This window comes from Poecilia reticulata, linkage group LG19 (genome assembly GCF_000633615.1).
Source record: "Poecilia reticulata strain Guanapo linkage group LG19, Guppy_female_1.0+MT, whole genome shotgun sequence".
NCBI lineage: Eukaryota > Metazoa > Chordata > Actinopteri > Cyprinodontiformes > Poeciliidae > Poecilia > Poecilia reticulata.
In genome coordinates, this window is record NC_024349.1 from 7130748 (window position 1) to 7151978 (window position 21231).

General features: G+C 38.9%; 1 protein-coding gene across 1 annotated transcript in view; it reads right to left on the reverse strand.

Annotated features, from left to right (window-relative positions):
- The window catches only part of LOC103481331 (protocadherin-15-like), a 199721-nt gene that overhangs the window by 15896 nt on the left and 162594 nt on the right, over positions 1-21231 (reverse strand). The window contains exons 29-36 of the mRNA XM_017310687.1: positions 20647-20823; positions 19564-19782; positions 18667-18675; positions 16583-16693; positions 12986-12991; positions 9927-11543; positions 9510-9530; positions 1071-1092 (exon numbers count right to left, since the gene is read on the reverse strand). Coding sequence (XP_017166176.1) covers positions 1071-1092; positions 9510-9530; positions 9927-11543; positions 12986-12991; positions 16583-16693; positions 18667-18675; positions 19564-19782; positions 20647-20823 — 2182 coding nt within the window. The remainder of the gene's footprint in view (positions 1-1070; positions 1093-9509; positions 9531-9926; positions 11544-12985; positions 12992-16582; positions 16694-18666; positions 18676-19563; positions 19783-20646; positions 20824-21231) is intronic.

Below are 21231 nucleotides of genomic sequence, written 5' to 3' on the forward strand. Positions count from 1 at the left end.
CGCCATCTTTGTTAGTAAATCTGCATAGAGCGAAACTAACAACTTAGCAGTGAACTAAAAATTATTACGCAAAAATCACATTTTATTAAGCAAGAAAGCAGCAGTTTCTGCTGCCTGCACACACTGAATTTATGTTTCAAGTTGAATTAGGAATGAGTCAAGGGTACAGAGTGAACACACTAGCTTTAGCTTTGCGCATCAGCAAACTGCTTAGGATTAAAACATCAGCAAGTTGTCTGTGCACTGAGGATTGAAGCTGTGTGCATCGAGACAGATAAATGTCTGCCAAAACAGGAGAGTCTGCTCCATCCACAACATCACTGGTGAGTGATTTGAATGAAAATGTTAATTTATTGTTAATCTGAGGTTTCCAATTTGAAACCTTAGTATGAGTATTTGTTGAATTTGCAGCTGCCTCTAAAAGATCTTTCATCGAAGGCGTATTTGTTGTTGTTTACCCTGTGTGGTAACATAGACTACATCCACCCTGTCAGGGAAATCTTAAGATTTTAATTTGCAATCTAACAGGGTGTTTTGTTTCCTGACCAACACTTCAGCTAAAACTTTCTTAAAATCTGTTTTTCTTCCAGATTTTAGCACTAATTTCACTGGTGTCTTTATGCTGCAAGACTGCAAATCTACAGATACAAAATAATTATGCTTTGAATGTAAAATATACAATTTACATTTTTTTGCCTTTGCTCATCTATTTATTTTTTTAAAATCACATGAACAGTTTGATCAGGGAAGTCAGAACATTTTCAGAAGACTGTTTGCCATTTCATTCAAACCAGTAGTTGAAGGCATAACTTTATTACCTTTTTTTTCTGTCAAACAATAGAAATATCGCTTTCAAAGTCAGTTTGAACTCAGATTAAAAGGAAAATATGAAAAAGTCAGTTATTGAGACACAAATACATGCAACTTCATCTTTATTGCATCAAAAAAAGAAGAACAAAGAACAGAAGAGAACAAAGAGGGTGATAACTAAACATCAAATGAATGATACTAAAAGAAAATAATACATGAAGATATCCAATTATAGCGAGCAACAAAAGAAAGACGCTTACCTCATGTTGGCCGTATCCACGCCTAGCAGATTAAAGAGAGAAGCACAAGAAATAAGTTAAACATTACCAGAAAACCTTAGATCTTAAACATATAACATTTGACATGATGCAGATTTTTTTCAATGCTGTTTCTAAATGCAGAGACGATGAGAATCCTCTGTATGCGCTGCAGTATTGTGCTTTGGAACACAAGATTTACACAAACAGCCATTATAAATTGAAAGCGTTTATAATAAAACGTTTGGAGTTTGCTTAATTTTTCACAAATTTTCCAGTTTTTCTTTTCTTTCTTAAGACATTGACATTGTGTAATGCGTTTTGTGTGCTTTCAAAAATTCAGGAGAGACACATCGTTTCAAAAGCTGGTCATTTTTGAAAACCTAAAATTGATAGAAGAGTCATTGCCTTTTTTTTAAATCATGATTGTATGTCCCTAACTAGTGTACTGTCTAATAAAATTGCAGGTAAGACATTCACATTTAGCTAGTAGAGCTGACGATGGTGAAGAAGGGCTAAAAATCTGCAGTTTCCCATGTTAGTCTGCAACATTATTTTGCAGTCCATAATAATGTAATTTTAAATTTAATTGGAAAAAAGACGTTTGAAATAGTTTACCATGTTTGATCTTTTAGAAAATGTGCCTACAGTTTTTGTCATGACAGTTCATTGTTGCTCTACATAATTAAGCCATTTAACAACTTTGGTCTTTGCAGGAACTTATTGTTATCCATTTGTTTGAGTTCCCACAAAAAGAGTGTCAGAATCTGCTGCATTAAACAGAATGTTAGGATTGCTTTGAAAGAGAAAACATTTTTATATTTTCATAGTAAAATTCCTATTTGAGAATGAAGTTAGATAAGTTAATGTTAAAGTAAAAAATTTAATTTTAAAAATGAAGTGAAAAGGTTGTGAAAATGGTAGAAATAAAGAAAAATGTTTGTAAATGTTGCAGGTCTTTGCACCGGTGCCGTCTTGAGTTCCAAGATTATTTTAAAATGGCTTTTTGTAATGCATAAATTTAGACTATTTTCTCAGTTCTCAAGCATTTTTCCCCTCCATATATTGGCTTTTACTTTATTTTATTTAACTGAAATTGTGTGGCAGCTATTACGGCTTTAACAGAAAGGGAAAAACGATTGTTTTCAAAGTGCTTTTGTTGATCTGACCACAGTTCGGACTGCAACTGCCGCAGCATTTGTACGAAAGCTTGACAAGGTTTCCCACCGGGTGGAATTATTTCTGATGTGACAAAAGAAACGCCTGAAACAGCAAAATCATAAATTAAACATAACAAGGGCCGGTGTAAGTGGAACAACTCAACATAAGGCTGCAAAAGAAAGGAGAAACAGTCACTGGCCTCTTTGTCGGTGCGTCAGAACCAGGAGAATACAGGAAGCAGTGTGGGGTGTAACAGAAGTAATGAGCTGGTAAAATGAAGATGTATCACAGAACAACAAATGCAGACTTTTAGAGGACACACCGGATTCACTCTCTCAGGCCCGGGCAAATTATTCAGGCACTTGAGCGTTTCATTGATTTCTTTCAGAAATTCAAATGAGGACACAACTCTGTCTCTTCCATAAACAATTCGCACACCAGGGAGAATTTATAGGTCTTTGTTCAGTATCAAAATTCGCCTTAAAATGAAAGCCAGCCCAAAAAGAGCAGATGCAGGGCCGTGAAAAAGGCAAACAACTTTACACTGATGGACATGAGTGGCTTAAGTGACAGGCCAAATAGTTGGGTAACGGGAAGGACCGACGGCTGAGACAAACAGAGAGGTGTGAGAGGATCTTTATGAGTTCAAATAAAACAAAACCAAAGTGTGCATTTGTGTTCCCAGCTATCATTTGGTGCCTGGTAATGTGTGCAGCGCAGTCAGTGTGTGAAGATAAGTCTCTATCTTTGTGCCCTTGTTGCTCCGCAGACGCATTATGAGGTCCCTCCGAGACACAAACAGCCATCTAATCTCCACCGAGCGCGCAAACAGGAGCGGCTCCGACATGACCGACTCTTTCTGTCCTCTCCACCTTGTCCTGCAGTGCTTTGCAGAAATAGGAGAGGGGAAATATTAGTAGGTCTTAGGAACAGACCATAACAACCCGCTAATGGTCTCATACTTCTTTTTATCCGCATTTTATCACTTAGTTCCCTTACAGAGAAGCTCTGTGTTTGTGTACATTTACCCATTTCATTCCCCTCCATCTGTTTCACAGCCTGTGCCTACCTCAGCTCTTCTCTCTGTAATAAGATCTCATTCTGTCTTTGTTCTACTGTTTTTTTTTTCCATTTGTAAATTAATTAGAACCGCTTTTGAAGGGTGTCGAACCAACATAAAAAGGTAACCAAAAAAAAGGTTACCTCAAAGCTATTTTGTACATACTTGTCTAACAGTATTTTGCTTTTATATTGAAAAGGAATCTGGTTTAATATCAGCGGGTGGAATCCCAATGTGTCAGACTCTGCATCACAAACTAAATAATATGCTTATTTTCGAAGGAAACAAATGTGGTGTCTCTTTACATTCGTAATTCACAAACAAATACATTTTCAAGTTGGGAGGAAAAGTGCAAAATGTTCTGTGTTGTGATGACTAGAAGGTCTCTGGTTTGAATTTCAGTAACTTCTTTGTTTTCATCTTCTTCCCATGGATGTGTGGGATGTTTACAAAGACTCTCCAGTTTTGTAGTCTGGAACTGTGTGAGATTTTTTTCCTCCCAAAACCAGATCCAATGCTCACAATTATTCCCAGTTTTGAAAAAAAAAAAAAGATTTAAAATGGCTTACTGAAAGTTTAAGCAACCAAATGCTTCTTTTATTTTATTTTTGCTGCTGAGCTTCAATTCTTTGCTATCGGAAGGCCTCCTTGCCATCACCCTAATGTTGAGCTCCCTCCACAGATTCTCTGTCAGATCAAAGTCAGAACTTTGACTGAGCCTTGGGCTGAACTTTTTTGGGGGGGGCATCAATCATTTTCTTTCCACTGTCAAAGCACCATCTGAAGCACCAAAGACTGGTTTTGTTTTCTCTTCTCACTCTTAGTTGACCTCGAGGAAAAATCTGGTTCTGTTAAGGTCTGCATGAAAGCTCAAATCCCCCAACAACTGATTAAAAATGTGGTGAGTACCATGCTTTATTCTTTTAACTTTCTCTTCCCTCTGTTAAATATATGTATTTTCCTGAAGTTTTTCCAACATTGACACTTTAACAACAGATATATTTTCAAATCAAATGTTGTTATGATATGTGGTTCCCAAACTTTTTCTCCTGGGCCCCTCCAGTGGTTTCCAAACATTTTCTGGACCCCCCTGTGGCTTACATATAGCTGTCTTTTTTAACGATGTTTGTAGGGGTGGGGATCGACTTTTTTGGGGGCAAAATTAATGTACGTAGCCGAACATAGACAACAACACCAGTAGCCTACAAGCTACTTGTTAACAAGCTTATTGATATTAGCTAACTAGTCACCTTTTAGCTAACATTACCTGCATCCAGCAACTTTACTCAACTCAGTCGGTTAGTTTGGGGGGGAAAACTGTGAACGGTTATTTGTGTTTTGCTGGTTTGCTGCCATGATTCTAACACACCTGCGTAGCTCCGCACAGCAGCAGCAGCAGGTCTCCTTCACTGCAGCACAGGTGTAAACCCAGCGCGAGCGTCGCAGCGCTCATGTTGCGTTTAAAGGTGGCTCGGAAAAACAGGTTACCACATGTTAACGGATTAAACAGTTTTAACTGCTGATAAAAGTGACAGAGGACACAGATATGGGAAGTGTCGAAGCCCCTACTGTATCAAATTGACATGGGAATAACAGAGAGTTGGCCACTCTGAGGTAAAAACCCAGCGCATACAGCATTCATGTTTTTTTGGGATTTTTTTTTTGGGGGGGGGGTTTCCATCCAGATGGCTTACCGTGCCCCCCATGCAATGGCTCGGTGCCCCACAGTTTGGGTACCTCTGGTATATAGGATGAAGTTATACATAAAATAGAATAAAAAAAACTGTATTTCAAAAATTTTACAAATAGATTTTAGAGGTGAAAATAATCAGACAGTCATCGCCTAGGCTTAGCGAAGTAGAAATGGTGTCTAAACCAGAGGTAATGCAGCAGCTGCTTCCCATAAACATATTTGCTTTGTCCTATACTCGTGTTCCTCAGCTCGATGTGACATGCGATGGATAAAACAAACACATTTTCAAAGATGCCGTTGTGCATCCACGCTCTGTTGTACAAGAACAACTGAAATAGTTATAAAGAACAATCTCTCAGCGTGGCGAAGAAGAAGATCCAGTGCGTGCACGAGTGTGCGGCTGTGTAATAAGATGCAGCAGACTGAGGTTGAAAGCTAATCTCGACATAAAACATTTTCAGCCCAGTCATGTGAAACAGACGCAGTGCAACCTGTTCGGTGCCTCTGTGTGTTTGCATATTCACGCTGCTGCTTATGCCGAGCCACTCATCTGAACGTGTGATGCCGGTATTGTTTTGAGCACGCAGAGCCCTTGATAGAAATCGCATCATGACAACACAGAGTCTATATAGCTGGATGATGACTTTGCGCTGATGGAAACGCGCCGCTGAGCATTTGAAAAACATCCCAGCTCACTGCGTTGTAAAATTACACGAGGAAACCGTCCGGTGGGATACCTGACAGGAGAAATCGTCTTATAATGCCAGGGGTGTCGGCGTCGCAGTGGGTTTTATTTGGCTGCACACCATGATTGGATACAATTACAGTGACATGATCAACAGTGCTAGTCTTGTGAAACAGATGCAGCATTCGTGGAAGTCAATTGCTACTGAATTTGCTACAAAAAAAAAAAAAAAAAAAAAAAAAGCATCTCAGCGTTTGGATCAATATGGGGAAGTAAGAATGAACTTTAATATGAAGCAGTTTATTTCCATATCAGGGTATTGCTTAAAAATGGAGACTGAAGAGAGCAGATGGGATGATGCCCTCTGTCAGGCACTGTGATGTAAATTAGTGAGCGATTCTATGCATTCTTTCATATTTTAGTTAATAAATAAGTCTTCTGGTTCATATCTTGAAATGAGGCAATAAAATAGAGTCTCTCCCCTCTCTGCTGCTGAAGCTTGTAACTCCTTCAGCAGAATATCATCAGCAGGTATCGTGACTCTGTGAGAACGGCATAATGGAGACAGATTTACACCCGACATATTATTTCCATTTCTTGAAGATGAATTTAACTGAACTCTAAGGAGTGTTCGGTTCCCAAGTTATGTCTTAGTTTCCATCCCCTGACTCAGACTTTTCAATAACCTTTTTCCTGATTCGCTTGGAGTGTTCTTTTGTCTTCATTCTGTAATGGTAGCCAGGCATACTGATTAACCACTGAATACTTTGCGCTTCGTCAGTTTCTTGAAGTGATGTCCATTTTAAAAGCAGAATATTTCAACCATCGCATTTTGTAACTTCCAATTAGAGGCAAATTCACCATGTCTGATTCTGATGAAAGTAAAGTGAACAGTCATCAGGTTTCTCAGAGAGGCAGTCGCAAGTGACATCTCTGTAGAAAACCTTCTGCAAAACAGCCCTGACATTTCTTTAGATGCCGTTTCTGTAAAGATTGCAGGTTTAAACCTTGCTGCAGAACGAACCCACGGCTACATCGCAGGCTCGATGTAGACTATGATGTAGACCTTCTGCGAACGCTACAGATTCCCATACGACCTAATGGACCTTGGGGAATTTACAACCACCTTTTAGATGACGAACAGCCCAGAAGTCCCTGAAAATATTCTGGTTGTACTTTGTAATTACCTTTTAGAACTGTTTATATTTAGAAATATGTGACTTATTACGTAGGTTTATTAGTGAAGCATAACACCCTACTGGCATTATGCTTATTACAAACACACAGCAAGATTTCAAATGTATCTGCATGAAAATAAACAACTCTGTTTTTGTTTTTCTTTTTAACTAAAGTTTGACTTCAAAAAGTAAAGAACTATGTTGTAACTTATGCATATTTACCTTTATCTGAGAAAAACCAATTTATTTAATGACGAAGGTCTACACTCCTTACATGTAAAAGAAACATCTTTTGATTTGAAATGTGTTTTATCACTACAGGGTTATGAATTACCAGGTTACCATGTTATTATGCAGGCATGAAGGACATTTTGCACCTTGTTAACCATGAAGAGGTTTCTGCAAATTGTCATCAACCTAAAACAACACATGTGCTTTCATTTAATCTGAGCATATTTCTTTTCTTTGCCCGTGGCTGCTCCGCTCCACCCCGAGGTTGTTTTCTAATGTGGAAAGAGCCGTGGTTTTATGCAGCAACACTAAAGAAAAACTATTTCAGCTTTTGTCTTTGTACCACATATAGGTACATTTAGCTTGTAGTTCAGCTCAATATATGCCACTGAAAAACATTCCATATCATCACGGTAAGTATTCAAAAATAGGGTTGTTTTATTTAAACCAAAACTAAATAAAACTCCCTACAAAACATTGTGTAAAAATGCATTGCAACCAGTAATAATAATAAAAAAAACTCAGTCTGCAAATATTCTTTGTTATTTCTGGTACATATAAGTAGCTCTTACTCTTAAAACAAACAAAAAACAAACTAAAGATGTTTAACCAATGCAGATGAACAGATGCTGGATAAATAATTCAAAGTGTTGAGAACAAAAAGTGACTAAAATACAGATTAAACAGCAACAAATAACTAAAAATACAAGGAACAGAAAATAAATAAGGACTTATAAAAGAAAAAACAAAAAAGACTGCTGTGGAAACTCAATAACTACGTAGCAATGGCAATAACAAAAAAACAGTAAAATAGAAATGGGAAAGCATGAAGAGAACTAGATGAAAGAAGACAAGTCTTAAAGAAAATGTAAAAATATAAAGTGAAATAAGACTGAAAGCAAAAATATTAACATCAAAATATCTGAACAGAAGAAAGCAGAAGTTGACTCATACAGTGTTTACTGGCTGATATCTGGGTTTAGAAAACAGATACATTTTATTTTTCTGCATTATTTGATCTTGAATCAGAAGTTTGCCAAATTCTTGAGTAATGAAACAAATATTTATCACCAGGCTGACGATACATACATTTTAATTTTAGGGTTAACTTAAGTATCAAGATATATGTAAATTAAAAAAAAAGAAATTTTAATAATTATCTTTTTGAAAATGTCATGTTTAACACTGAGTTTAAAAATGTTAGAATGTACAGTAAATTGTTTTCTAAATTCAGCAAATTCAAAAGATGGCATTTATGTTGAAAGAAATGAACGACGGTTAATGAATTAATTTACAGTACGTGCTTTTTATTTTTCATTTTAAAGAACTGGAAGTGTTTGTAATGACATAAGTGACATCTGTTTATCCCTGTGCTTTACAGGATAGCATGGAGGGATTTTATTTTTCCTTTTTTCAGGATAATGATGAAACATGCCATAAATCTGCATCTTTAATGTTTTTTTCTTTTTACGTCTAAACAATAAAGATGTTCAAAAGTATGTTATAATTTACAAAATATAAAGAGAGGCACAATGTAGTGAGTCAGAGAGAGAATATTGACAATTTCATTTTAAAAAACTCAAATTGTTGTTTTTGATTGTTTTTTTTTAATTAAAATATCCTCAAGTTGTTTTGGTTGACATAAATCTATTTGGTTGCAACGTATAAAGCTAGAGCAAGCGTGGACAGAAAGCAATGAACTCTTAGATCTTTTCACAGAACATGCATGCAAACAGTCAAACCTGCAGGTTGTGGCTTAAAGCAATAGTCTGCTTGCACACCTGATCACATGAGAATAAATGGCTGTTCATGAAATTCAAATCTCAGACCACGAGTTCAAGTTAAGTCTTGAGTCTTTACTATTAAAGTTTTTCTTTTGCAAGTTCCAATGGAGTAGAGTAATTGACACTTGTGTCGCCCGAGTGAAGTTGGCCCCCCCACCTTATTCAAAACAGACAAAATTGGTGTCAAACGTTTGTGCTACGTTTGTGCAGCAAAAATTTTCGTTTGTGCCGCTATCATTTTAAAGATATAAAGAAATGTTTCTNGTTTGTGCAGCAAAAATTTTCGTTTGTGCCGCTATCATTTTAAAGATATAAAGAAATGTTTCTAGAGGTCATCCAAGGTAAACCATCTTCAAATCAGACAAAGTGGGTGTCAATCAACTCGGCTACGTTTGTGCTGGTTTGTGCAGCAAAAATTTTCGTTTGTGCTGCTTTGGCTTTGAAGATATTAATGAAAGTGTAAAGGTCAACCAGCCCCCTCCCACCCACTTTTAGGAAATCAAACAAAATTGGTGTCAAACGTTTGTGCAGCAAAAATTTTCGTTTGTGCCACTATCATTTTAAAGATATAAAGAAAGTTTAATTTCTTTATATCTTTGTCTGATTTGAAGAAGGTGGGGGGGCCAACTTCACTCAGGTACTTGTGTCACCTTCTCTGCCCTGTAGAAGGACTAAAGTAAAGATTCTATTAAGAAAGATTAAAATATTAAAGCATAGCTGTCTTGGTATGTTCCTGGCAGATTCGTTTCACCAGAACTGGACTTGTTCAGTAGCTTAATTCAGTGTTAACAGCAACTCAAACCTCTTTTTCACAGAATCCCATGTCTCCCTTACAGATTTTGATTTAAAAAAAAAACATTGGCTGGAACATGAATTGGTATCAACAGGGATGCAATGCATGTGCATGGTATATAAAACATGTTACCTTGAGGTAACTAAAAGACATCTAAACTCTCCCCCCCCTCATTTTCAGTTCATATCTTCTTGCGTCAAATAGGAAGAGAGGAATTTTATTTTAGTTTGCGTAAAATTTTACGTAACTACACCCTTCACAAAAATGTAAAGGCTAGAGCATAGTAGATTGAGAGGGAAAGCGCTTCTCAAGCTCCTCCACGATAGAGTTCATGTTCGGGTTTGGAACGTGTCGAATAGGGGAGTTATTATCTCCCTCACCTCCTCTTCCTTCTGCTCCTCCTCCTCCTCTCTGTTCTGGCTCTCCCCCAACCACCAACATGTCCAAAGAGTCAAGAGAATCCAGAGAGTCCACAGAAGCCCGGCTCTTCATGACCTTTTTGAGTGGAATCTGTTTCTGGTCTATCTGGCTGAACATGTTGGCCACAGACTTCTCGATGTCTGCTATGTTTTGGATGTTCTTTAAGATTCCCTTCAGCTCTTTCCGGGGAGGCTCGGGCTCCGTGTGAACGGGCAGCGGCGGCGCCCGGAGATACACGGGCCGCAGCACGGGCGCCTCTGAGAGAGTGGGGAGGACAAACGTGGTCGGACGCACAAGAGAGGGAGATACAGGGGGCGGTAGAGGTGGAGGCGGAGGTGGTGGGGGAGGAGGAGGAGGCGGCGGAGGAGTGTAAGCATCATTAGGGGTGGAGTTAGATGGAGCTGGAGAGGCAGGAGGGATGGAAGTGCTACTTAGAGGTGGAGATGAGGGAGGGGGAGGAGGCGCAGAGCTGGGAGGTGGTGGTGGTGGTGATGGAGGTTGCGGTGGAGGTGGTGGAGGTGTTGAAGGTGGATCTGGTATCACCTCCAAATGTACCTGAAGTCTTTCCTCTGCAATGTGATTTCCGGTTAAATTTGCTCCAAATCGCCTTAGTACAGGAGGCGTCGGCTTGTGACTCGGCGGAGGGGTGCCTCCATCACTCTGAGTCACAATGATACTCGGAGGACCTTCCATAATCTGAGGAGCTGGAGCATTGTGGGAAGGGCTGTACATCTGATGCTGGGGAGTGTCTGTGATTGCAGAAAGTAGGATGTCAGAAGACAGCGAGCCTCTGGAATCTCTGCTTTGCCGTTGTTTCATTTCCTGGAGCGCCTGTTGCTCAAACTGTCTGGCTTGTTCCTTCACCGTCAGCTTTGGCTCAAGACTAGGGCTTCCCATCACGTCTGAATCCAATCCGTGTTCAAAGCCTGAATCCAGGCCAGCGTCTTTGCTCTCCTTGAATTCAGCCTTCAGGAGCTCATGTTCCCACTGCACAGGATCCATAACCACCTGCCGTCTCAAAGCGTCATACATTTCCTTTCGATGCAACCTTGATGGGAGAGTCCAGCTGTGTCCACTTCCTGATCCCCACCCGCTGTCGGTGCCATTGTATCCCCCAAATCGCAAGTCACATCCGGGTGAGCTGAGCCTCAGCCAGGCGTCTCGAAGCCGTCTCCTAGAAGGGGAAAAATTCCCAAGAAGGTCTCTCCTCCTCTGGTTGCTTCCAAGGTTTTCAGGGCTACTTAAGGTTCCATCCTCATGGTAGATGGGATTCTTGGTAGTTAGGGGGTTTTCGTCCGACAGAAAAGTGATGTTGGACTCAGATTTGGGGAGTTTGTTGAGCACCCCTCCATTTGCGAGACACTGGCGATGGGCGGCGATGGCTCGTGTGGCAAAGTCCGAGATCAGGCGCTGGCGGTCGCTTTCGTCTAAGCTGCCAATGCTGCTGCGACCGACACCGTGGTTTGAACGGCTGATAGATGGATTCAAGGAGAAAAAAAATGAGACAGAAGATGAAATGCAGGGAGGAACAAAGAATTTAAAAAAATGCAGGTGGGAATTAATGAAAAGCAATGATGACGGCATACAAATAAAATCTAAAGGATATAGCAGAGAAAGACGAGGACATTTTTGAAAAAGGAGCGGTAATGCAAAGCACAACATTAAATTTGTTGATCAGCAGACTACCAGGACACTGTATGCTTACGTGTGAGCATACACATGTACTGGCAACAGACTAGCAGCAAAAAAAGTCATGACAAGTTTCATAACCCTCAAGCCTTTAATATAATTTTAAATTTTAAATTCTGATGAATAGAAGTATTTTATTAAATACGCTAATACATTGTGAACTGACATTTCAAGACAATCTTTTTTTTTTAATTAAAGCTCTCAAGGATGGATCCATTTTCATGAACCTTGCCGGACATTCTCAGTTGCATTTATATCTGAACTTGGACTGGGCCATTGTAACATGCATATAAAAATGCTTTGATTTTAACCATTTATGTATTAACTCTGGCTGTAAGTTTATGGTCTTTGTCCTGTTTAAAAGTGAACCTCCAGGACAATCTCAAGTCTTCTGCAGCCTCTAATAGGTTTTATTCTAGGATTGCCCCGTACGTAGCTCCATTCACTTTCACTTACTGTCTGACCACTTTACTTGTGCCTGACAAATTAAAATATCCCCACGGCTTAATGTTCGTACCACCATGTCGTACCGCGGGGAAGGTGTGCATTAGGTGGTAAATGTTTGTTTGTTTTTTTTTTTTCTGTCATCGCCCTTATATTTACTTAAATTTCCAGGTGTCAAACTACAAAGTTGAATTTCATTTAAGTCATGTTTGACATGTACAGCATTTTTATAACAACTGAAGCCAGTGTAGTTGCTTGATTGTGCTATAAAATTGCTCTATGTGCCTGGAAAATACATAACACTGTCCCTTACTCACATGAGATGTTCAAAGTTTGGGAACATAATTTAATAACCTAACCCTTTTTTTTTAATGTATGCATAACTGCTTACTGTGTTCCTTGGTCTTTCTGATGCCACGAAACATGGAATTGTTCAAAAAGTATGAATACTTGCAAAAGCAAGGCACTCTATGCAAATTTTACAACAACAAAAGCTGATCATGTTCTCCACTGGGCACTGTGTTCATTCAAGATAACAAATTTGCATTCTCAATTTGTCATAACACATAACTGGCTTCTCATGTATGTAAGCAACAGCACTTCAAAAGGGGTTGCAATCTGTAACTTGGTAAAAGAGAAGCAGGCTTTACTCTATGATCTGACATCCTTCTACTTTTTCTGCTAACAAAAATCAGTTAACGAGCACGGACACAAAACTAGCTACAGCAAAAATTTCACTCTCAAACTAGCAACAGAAGCAAAACAACAGTGACATCTTACTTTTGTCTTTCAGCCATGAATAAATGTATAACAATGGAAACAGAAAAGAGGAAAGGAAAAAAGAAAGTGAGCAGATGATAAAGAACAGTGTTAAGATAAAGAAAAGGCAAAGAAAGTTCTCAGAAACTTCAGAAAAGAGACAGCAATTCAGAATAAAGCCAAACCTTTCCTGGATGACACCTTTCTTAAACACCTGGCTGCTGAGAATAGGTTCAAATTAGGTTAATAATAGGTTATTATATGTAACTGAAACATTTGTTTAAAGCATGGCACGTTGTAAAAGAGATTTAAACATCTGACTTTGCTTTATCACATAATTAGAGCATCTGAACAAGAAAAACAATGATAAGAACAGCATGGTAAAAAAAAAAATATAAATAATGAATCGTGATTGTTCTACAGTTAGCATTAGGCATGACATTTCATTTAACAGTAAGAGAAGAAAACAGTACCAATATGCTTTATCGCCGTCTCACTTGGCTCTTATTGTGTTTCTCATACTGGAGAGGTTTAGTTGATTACTCTATATATGTATATATATAATCTTTTTCCGTAGTACCCTGGTCATTCTATTGTCTGTTGATAATAAAGGGCAAACGGTTTAATTCACTTGAGACAAATATGAGTTTTCCGCATAATGTCAGTTGCATATAAAACATAGCTGCAGTGTTCAGAAACAGATTTAGCAAAGCAGATCTTTATAGATATGCTAAGTAGGCATTTACTATATGAACCGCTGCTGTCTTAGCTGCTGTGGAAGATTGATAGGTAATGTTAAACTGGAAACACATATCCAGTTTACTTAAAGTCACTGTCTTTGCAATACTTCCATCACAGCTTTGCAGCTTTAAGTAAATGACACACTAGAAGCACAATTTTATGCATCTGATCCTGAAGCAAACCCAATTTGAGCTCCACCTTAGTCTGCCTGTGATGTACAGTTTGAACATGTTAAAAAACCCAGAATTTTGCAACATCAGAGACAGACATCATGGGTAATTGCAGAAATGTTCCACTGCTGCAAAATGTACACAGGGTCCAGCTAATAATTATCTAAATAGTTGGGGCAGCCAGGCTGTTTATAATGCATTGAAGGTTCACGTCCAGATGGTCAGGTGCTAATTAAGCATGAAGAAAAAAAAAAAAAGAACAGACAGCAGTGTCATGTCACAGGTACCTTAATCCGTTCATCTGCGGCAGCATACTGTGAATTTTACACCTTTCCTCCCAATAGTCATGCAAAGGGTGCAAGAGGCACGGATCATAAGCTGCACTTTTACTTCACAGATGAGACGAAGTGAATGTTTTACAAAATGTGTTTACTTTCTTAATGAAACCTATGAAAACAATTACTTTAGATACCCCCCAAAAATGTGGAAAGATATTAGGAACTAGCAAAACAAAAAAAACTCTCAGTGATCTCAATATCAAGGGATGCAAATTTGCTCCCTTCTGAGTTTTTACATACAGTGGGCCTCCGTTTATTACAAACCATGATATGTAAAAACTGTGATTTTTGAATTTTTTGATAATACTCCCTTTTAATGAATCTTTTTATATGTTTGGACTTTACATTAAAACCTGTAACTCATTTATAATGCAGCTAACAGAAGCTGATGGAATACATTATTTCTCTCTATGTAAATTTGAATACTGAAATTGAAATGTAACCTTGCAAAGAGACGAACCAGAAGAAGTGAAAAGAAAGGCTTTAACCTATTCAAGACCTTTGTTATAGACTCAGTTGTAAATGTGCTATAATTTGCATTTTGTCAGCTTTAATACATTTTAGAGATTCAGTCCCTAACGGACGGCAGAACCACACAGCACACAAGGATTTCACAGAACTCCCTGCTCTGCAAATACTCCTGCTTGCAGTAAAACATCATCCCACCACAATTAAATACGCTGTACAGCTTATCAGCAGAATTAATTTTTGCCCAAGGTGGTCTTTATAAATTACAAGCTGCATTTATATCAATTATCTTATATCCAAGTTCCATTCCGCACACATTTTTCAAAGGATCACATAGGCTGTAGTCATTTCACATGAGCAGACACAAACACACACCCGCTTGTCATTTGGAGATAGTTTTCACCATCTTGCATATGAATTGCTCTCATGTTAATAGGAATGTGGAGGCATATCAAGGACAGACAGGAAACTAGCGATGCATGTAATGCTGATAAGAATTCCTCTCAACTTCTCCTCAGCATCTGAGAAGAATTATAAATAAACTATCTGAGCACTGACTGCTGTTTTTGCGGGGCTCTGCACACGGTCCCCACACAGCCTTGAAAACAATGGGATTTGGTTTTATTATGTTCCAGGTCTGGATAAGAATGCCATAAAATAGGAAAATTAGGTTTAGGAAAATGTTTTTATATTTTATCCACGAATTGAGTTTCAGGGGGCTGCACAGTGGCGCAGTTGGTAGAGCTGTTGCCTTCCAGCAAGAAGGTTCTGGGTTCGATTCTCGGCCCCGGTCTTTCTGCATGGAATTTGCATGTTCTCCCTGTGCATGGTGGGTTTTCTCCGGGTTTCCTCCCACAGTCCAAAAACATGACTGTCAGGTTAATTGGCCTCTCCAAATTGTCCCTAGGTGTGTGTGTGTGTGTGTGTGTGTGTGTGTGTGTGTGCATGGTTGTTTGTCTTGTGTGTCTCTGTGTTGCTCTGCAACAGACTGGCGACCTGTCCAGGGTGAAMCCCGTCTCTCGCCTGGAACGTTAGCTGGAGATGGGCACCAGCAACCCTCCTGACCCCACTAAGGGACAAGGGTGTAAAGAAAATGGATGGATGGATGGAACTGAGTTTCAACAATCCTAAAAAAAAAGGCATTTTGCTTGGAGGCCTTGAGCATGACCTAAGGTGTCCCTGTGCCAAGAAAAAAATATTTTTTTGAAAGATCTTTACAGAAGGACACAACATAAGTATTATTAAACACTCTCCGCATGTAGCAAAACCTACCAAGTCGAATTAAAAAGTAAAGAGGGTATATCGATACAGTTTTGTCAAAGATACAAAGAGATATAAAGTATCGACTCAGATATGGCCAAACAAAAAACACACATCTGACTTTTCAACATTTCAATTGTAAGGAGTTTCTGAAAACTAAGATCACTGACACTTTCACTTTACAGTTATGCACAGCGTTTTGTTGGTCCATCACATAAAACTCCAGTAAAAAAGTCTTTGATTTGTTATAGAGAAACAAAATGCTAAACACTTAGCATTTGGAAGGCACTATTTAACAGAAGACATTTCTCTCTCTCTCTCACTCTCTCTCTCTCTCTCTCTCTCTCTCTCTGTCTCTCTCTAAATTTCCAACTTCTATGCAAATATGTGGCTTGCTTCCAACTTTGGTTTTGTGAAGAATCATTTGCTTATAAGAAAAATGAGACCTGCAGTTGTGACTGTGGGAGCATCTTTCATAGCCACTAAAAAAATGCAGAAAATGTGGAACTGCGCATGGAGACACTACAAAGCAATGAAAGCTGTCACACCGCCAAACTCTGGAGCATAATGGCCTTGAAAGTGTGAGCTAATGCCTCTGCTTTGAGTCATTAATGTAAATGCCCCTTTCACACTTCACTTACATGGCGTTGTCACCGAGCTCCTCGTACAGGTTGTTGGCAGTGCCTCCCCCGGGTTTGCCTGTTGGCAGTGCCATCTGGATGCGGGCTGTTTTGGCACACTCTGCTTGTCTCCTGGTCACAGAAGCAAAGACAAAACACCGACTGTGAAAAAAAAACACTAGGAGTCTAGAGGAAAACCATGACTCCACAAAGTGGAGTAACGCTGGAACAGTCGATCACGGTCGTTCAGCTCATCGCAGGTAGTAAAGGATACGTCTTCGATTAAACGGAGCAACATTTAACATTTTAAAATTTTTATTGTGCTACAGCACAAAGCCTGGAATGAAACTGATACATGGATCATTGACAAGAACAACAATGCTGATGTACGGCCATAAGAATTTCCAGTTAAACCTCCAACCGCAGAGGGACACAGCAGATATATAAAGGAGACTTCTGTGGTCAAATGAGACAAGCACTAAACTTTTTGACCTCCAAGAAAAATGTTATGCACGGTGGAAAAGTAACTGCAAAACACCCTGGAGATCATCACCATCCTGACAGTGACGGTGATGCGGGGGCATCACGCTGTGCAGATGCCAAACACTGGAACAAAAACCTGATGCTACTACTTGAACTATTTCAGGTTTTCTTCCAGGAGATCCTAAGCTCACAGCCTGCAATGTCATGATTTCCAGAACAAAACATATTAGGTGAAAGAATAACGATGAAAATCCTGCTACCTGACTATTCAAAATCAATCTGTAAAGCTAATCACAAACCACACAGATTTTTATTGCTTAAACGCTGAAATGGTAAAATAGAATTGAGAAGACCGACATCAGTTTCAGCTCTTCAAACATCTTGCAGATGGTTTTTCACCTCATTTTCTAAAAGCAAAGATATGCTTACAGATCCATTTTATGTTATATTACGGCTCTTTGTTTTGCCCAGCCATCTGAGAAAATGTATTTCTGAGTCATCTTGTGCTATAATGGTTATAGCTTTCTATCACTTTTGTTCATATTTCACATTGTCTTTATTCTTTGATTTGCTTCTGGAAAATCTCAGATCTTTTTATGCTATTGTCTGCTTCTATTTCTAGTCAAATTTCAGCATTTGTTTTTAGCTTCCATTCTGTGTTTCCCCTGACCTGAGCCGAGTCTCACTTTGGTTGCTCCATGTCTGTTGCTGTGATATATTTCTAATTGACCCCAGGACTCCCTGTGTCAGGGCTCTGGTGACCAGCAGGTCTGCTTAGTAATTTGCCTGTCAGTGAAATTTTGAATGATTAGATCTCTCCATCTAAAACTCTGAACAGAAACTGTGATTTATTGTGACTGTCTGGACACTGAGTGAGCTGCCTGGCAGGGTTACAAACATCCAAATGATTTACGTAAAAGCGGAAATGTTAATTACTAACGAGTTTACCAGACTGACTTCATAATGTAATTATCCGTAGGATATAGTTGATTTAAAATGTAGCATTAACTACTGTAGTTCGCCGATTATACCAGATCTAGCCGAATGCAGCGGCAGCTCTGGCATTGACGATACACGGGCTGATCACCTCTGTTGCTCCCCCAAACCAGTTAAAATGGAGGACATCATCAAAGTCTACGAACTGAATAAAATGCAGTGCAGTTTCACAGAGTGAATATGTAAAATAGTCTCCCTAAAGTTGGAGGAGGTGCCAAAGCCCATTTTAAAAAGTGGCACTGGATTCTAGAGCCATAAAATCTCATTCAAATGTTTGGATGGATGACAGGTGGAAATGAAAGATGGAAACAACCAGTACTGAACAGCTGAACAAGGAAGGGCATTCTGGAAATACATATTCACTCTTTATTTGTTTTCTTCTCCAGAAAAGTGCCTGATTTAAAGTCCAATTCCTTTTCCAGACGGCGTGGAAACCCTGAATCAATCTCGGTGTTCTTCAGAATTCATTTCTTTGATTGCCTGCTGTCCCCCTTGTTTCACAGCCACTTCTGAACTCATCCATTTCATAGTCCAATGAAACTCAGCTGATTAATCACAGTGAAAAGTGTCTGGGACGGCTATGACAGAATTAATATGATCAGGGGAGTATAAAAGCGGGTACTCACTCTTTGAATCTGGAAGCGGCAGATGACGCAGCAGATGAGAGACAGAGACAGAAAGACTGGGATTATTTGGAGCATAAATCACACGGCATCTTTTGTTAGCCAAATTTACTTATCGTAATTTACGAGCAAAGTCGTGCAATTGCTCTCCATTAAAGTCATTTAGCAACAGATAATAGTGATTATCATGATAATGATTATCGCTGTGTTTTTTCCCTCCCCTCCACAGATCTCCACTCCTCTGCTGGTTATTTGTGCGTTTCCCAGCAGGAGAAGACCAGATCCAATTTATTTGTGTATGCACAGCTGTTTGTATGCATTTCGGGGAATTTAATAGCTTTCACGGTGGTTAGCTAAACAAACTATTGCAACTGGCGCTATGGAGCAGGCTGCCATGCCGAATCATCTGGGGCAGTGACTTGCCCAACTGACGATGTGTCTGCTCAAAGACTCAAAGCAAGCACAGCCTTCAGTAATTACAGCAACTTCATTTTAATTCCAAATATTACAAAAGGCTGTCAGGCTGTTCGTACCTAAAACGTGAGGCATATTTTAAAAGAGTATTTTTAGCTGTGGATCAATACGTGCAGGAGGATGGTGACTCTTGGACCAATTCCAAATAAACTGCAGTGTCTGTGTTCATCGTGATGAATGAACCCTATCAGAAGATACAACAGCAAAGCCAAACTGCATATTACCATTAGCTATATCTTACAGCACTGAGTTCCCAGGTAATAACCGTTGGTAGGATCAAGATTACTGTTAGTTCCGGTCTATTTATGGGGATTTGTTCATACATAATAAACCAGTTAGAATTTGCAGATGTGTCTTTCTGTCTAAATTGCTTAAGATTACAGTGTCGGTTTTACTGCGAATACGCACAAATAAAACGATACTTACTGTCTGTATGTGATAATGACAATCAAAATAGCGGGAACACAGCAGATGATGATGATAACTGCCAGAGCCAAGAGTGCCCCCTCTGTGTAGCCGACGCTGTGCGCAGCTTTCTTTACGCTGGCCACCACTTCGGGGGTTCTGATTTCCAGAATCCGGCCACCAGGAGGGAGGAAAGGCTGGAACTCTTTATTGATGTCCAATAGCTTCCCATCGAGAAACCTTTAAACGAGAAACACGCTGCTGTTGTCACGGTTTTGTATTCAAATCTGGTTATTTAACAGCCAAGACTAGTTCTGCTAACTACAGCCTGCTCATCAGCTCGATGGGTGAGCCTGCTTGAAATATTTTTTATTAAAAAAAGATGGAATATTTTTTTCTCTCCTCATTAATGGTGTGAATATAGACCACAATAATACCAGAAATGTGTCTGAAATTAAAACTGTTGTATATTTGAATCTGAAGGCAAACTTTACATATTTTTCTTATCATAAAATAATCAAAAACTATCACATAATGCCTCTCATGGACTGGCAGACCTTTAAATTTGACAAAAACTCACTTTAACAGAGTACAAAACATGTACATGAAATGGTATTTTAGTATTGATTACAGTGTCTTGCAAAAGTATTAATATGCATTATTACTTTAAACTTTTTTCACGTATAATTTATATATCAATGTAATTGATGTTCACATACAATTTCTATTCAATAAGACTGAGCCTGAGCTATTTTACAAAAACATGATTTACATACAGTTATCTTACAAAATGAATGAAAGACCTAAATCTTGAATAACTAACATGTGAAGGACTTCAGGGTCCAACCCAAGTTACATCTATTGGGGCAAAGTTAATAGAATAGAAAAAAAGATAGTAATGACCAAAATAAAAACTGAGTATTTCTGGTCATTTTGCTGATCAAAGACCCCAAAACACTCCGGTCTGAGATCCCTAAAAGACAACTGGTCCAACAGCTTACTTGAAGGTACTTATTTTTTGCAATGAAGCATATTATTTGCCAATAACTTAACGGGGAAATAAAGTACATTTTCTCATTCCTGAGTAGCAGGTAAAGTGCTTACTTGAAGAGCTCCTGTCTAGATATGGCTCTGTTTGTCAGAGGATCGATGGCATAAATCATGAGATCTGACTTGGTGTAATCTTCAATCTCCATCGCTTCGCCATCCCGGTGGGGCCCAATGGTTTCCACGACAACCTTTGCGCCGACCACCTGCTCCTGAACGTAGCGTTCCAAAATGCTGAGGACGGAAAATACTTGATTTAAATACTTGAGTTTGGAAAACACCTCGTTTTATTTTTTGTGATTAGACGAGGAAAATGTGCTCTGTAGAAAGTTTTGTGGTAAGTGAAGAATGTTGAGCATTTCTTTTTTCCAGAATGACAAGAAGAATCTTTGAGGTGGAGGTGAACCTTTTAGATCTCGTAAAACAAACTGTCAAGTATGTTGATGACGGCATCATCCTGAGAGCCAGTTTCACTGCTATGGTGTAATTTAATTAAGGAGAAAATATTTTATGCATTAAACAAATTAAATCCATTAGTCTTGTGAACTTCTTTGGGACAAACGAAGAATTCAGCACAACTCAGTGTTTGAACAAGGCAAAAATCCGAAATATCACACGTTTTTTAATATAAGATTCAGCAAT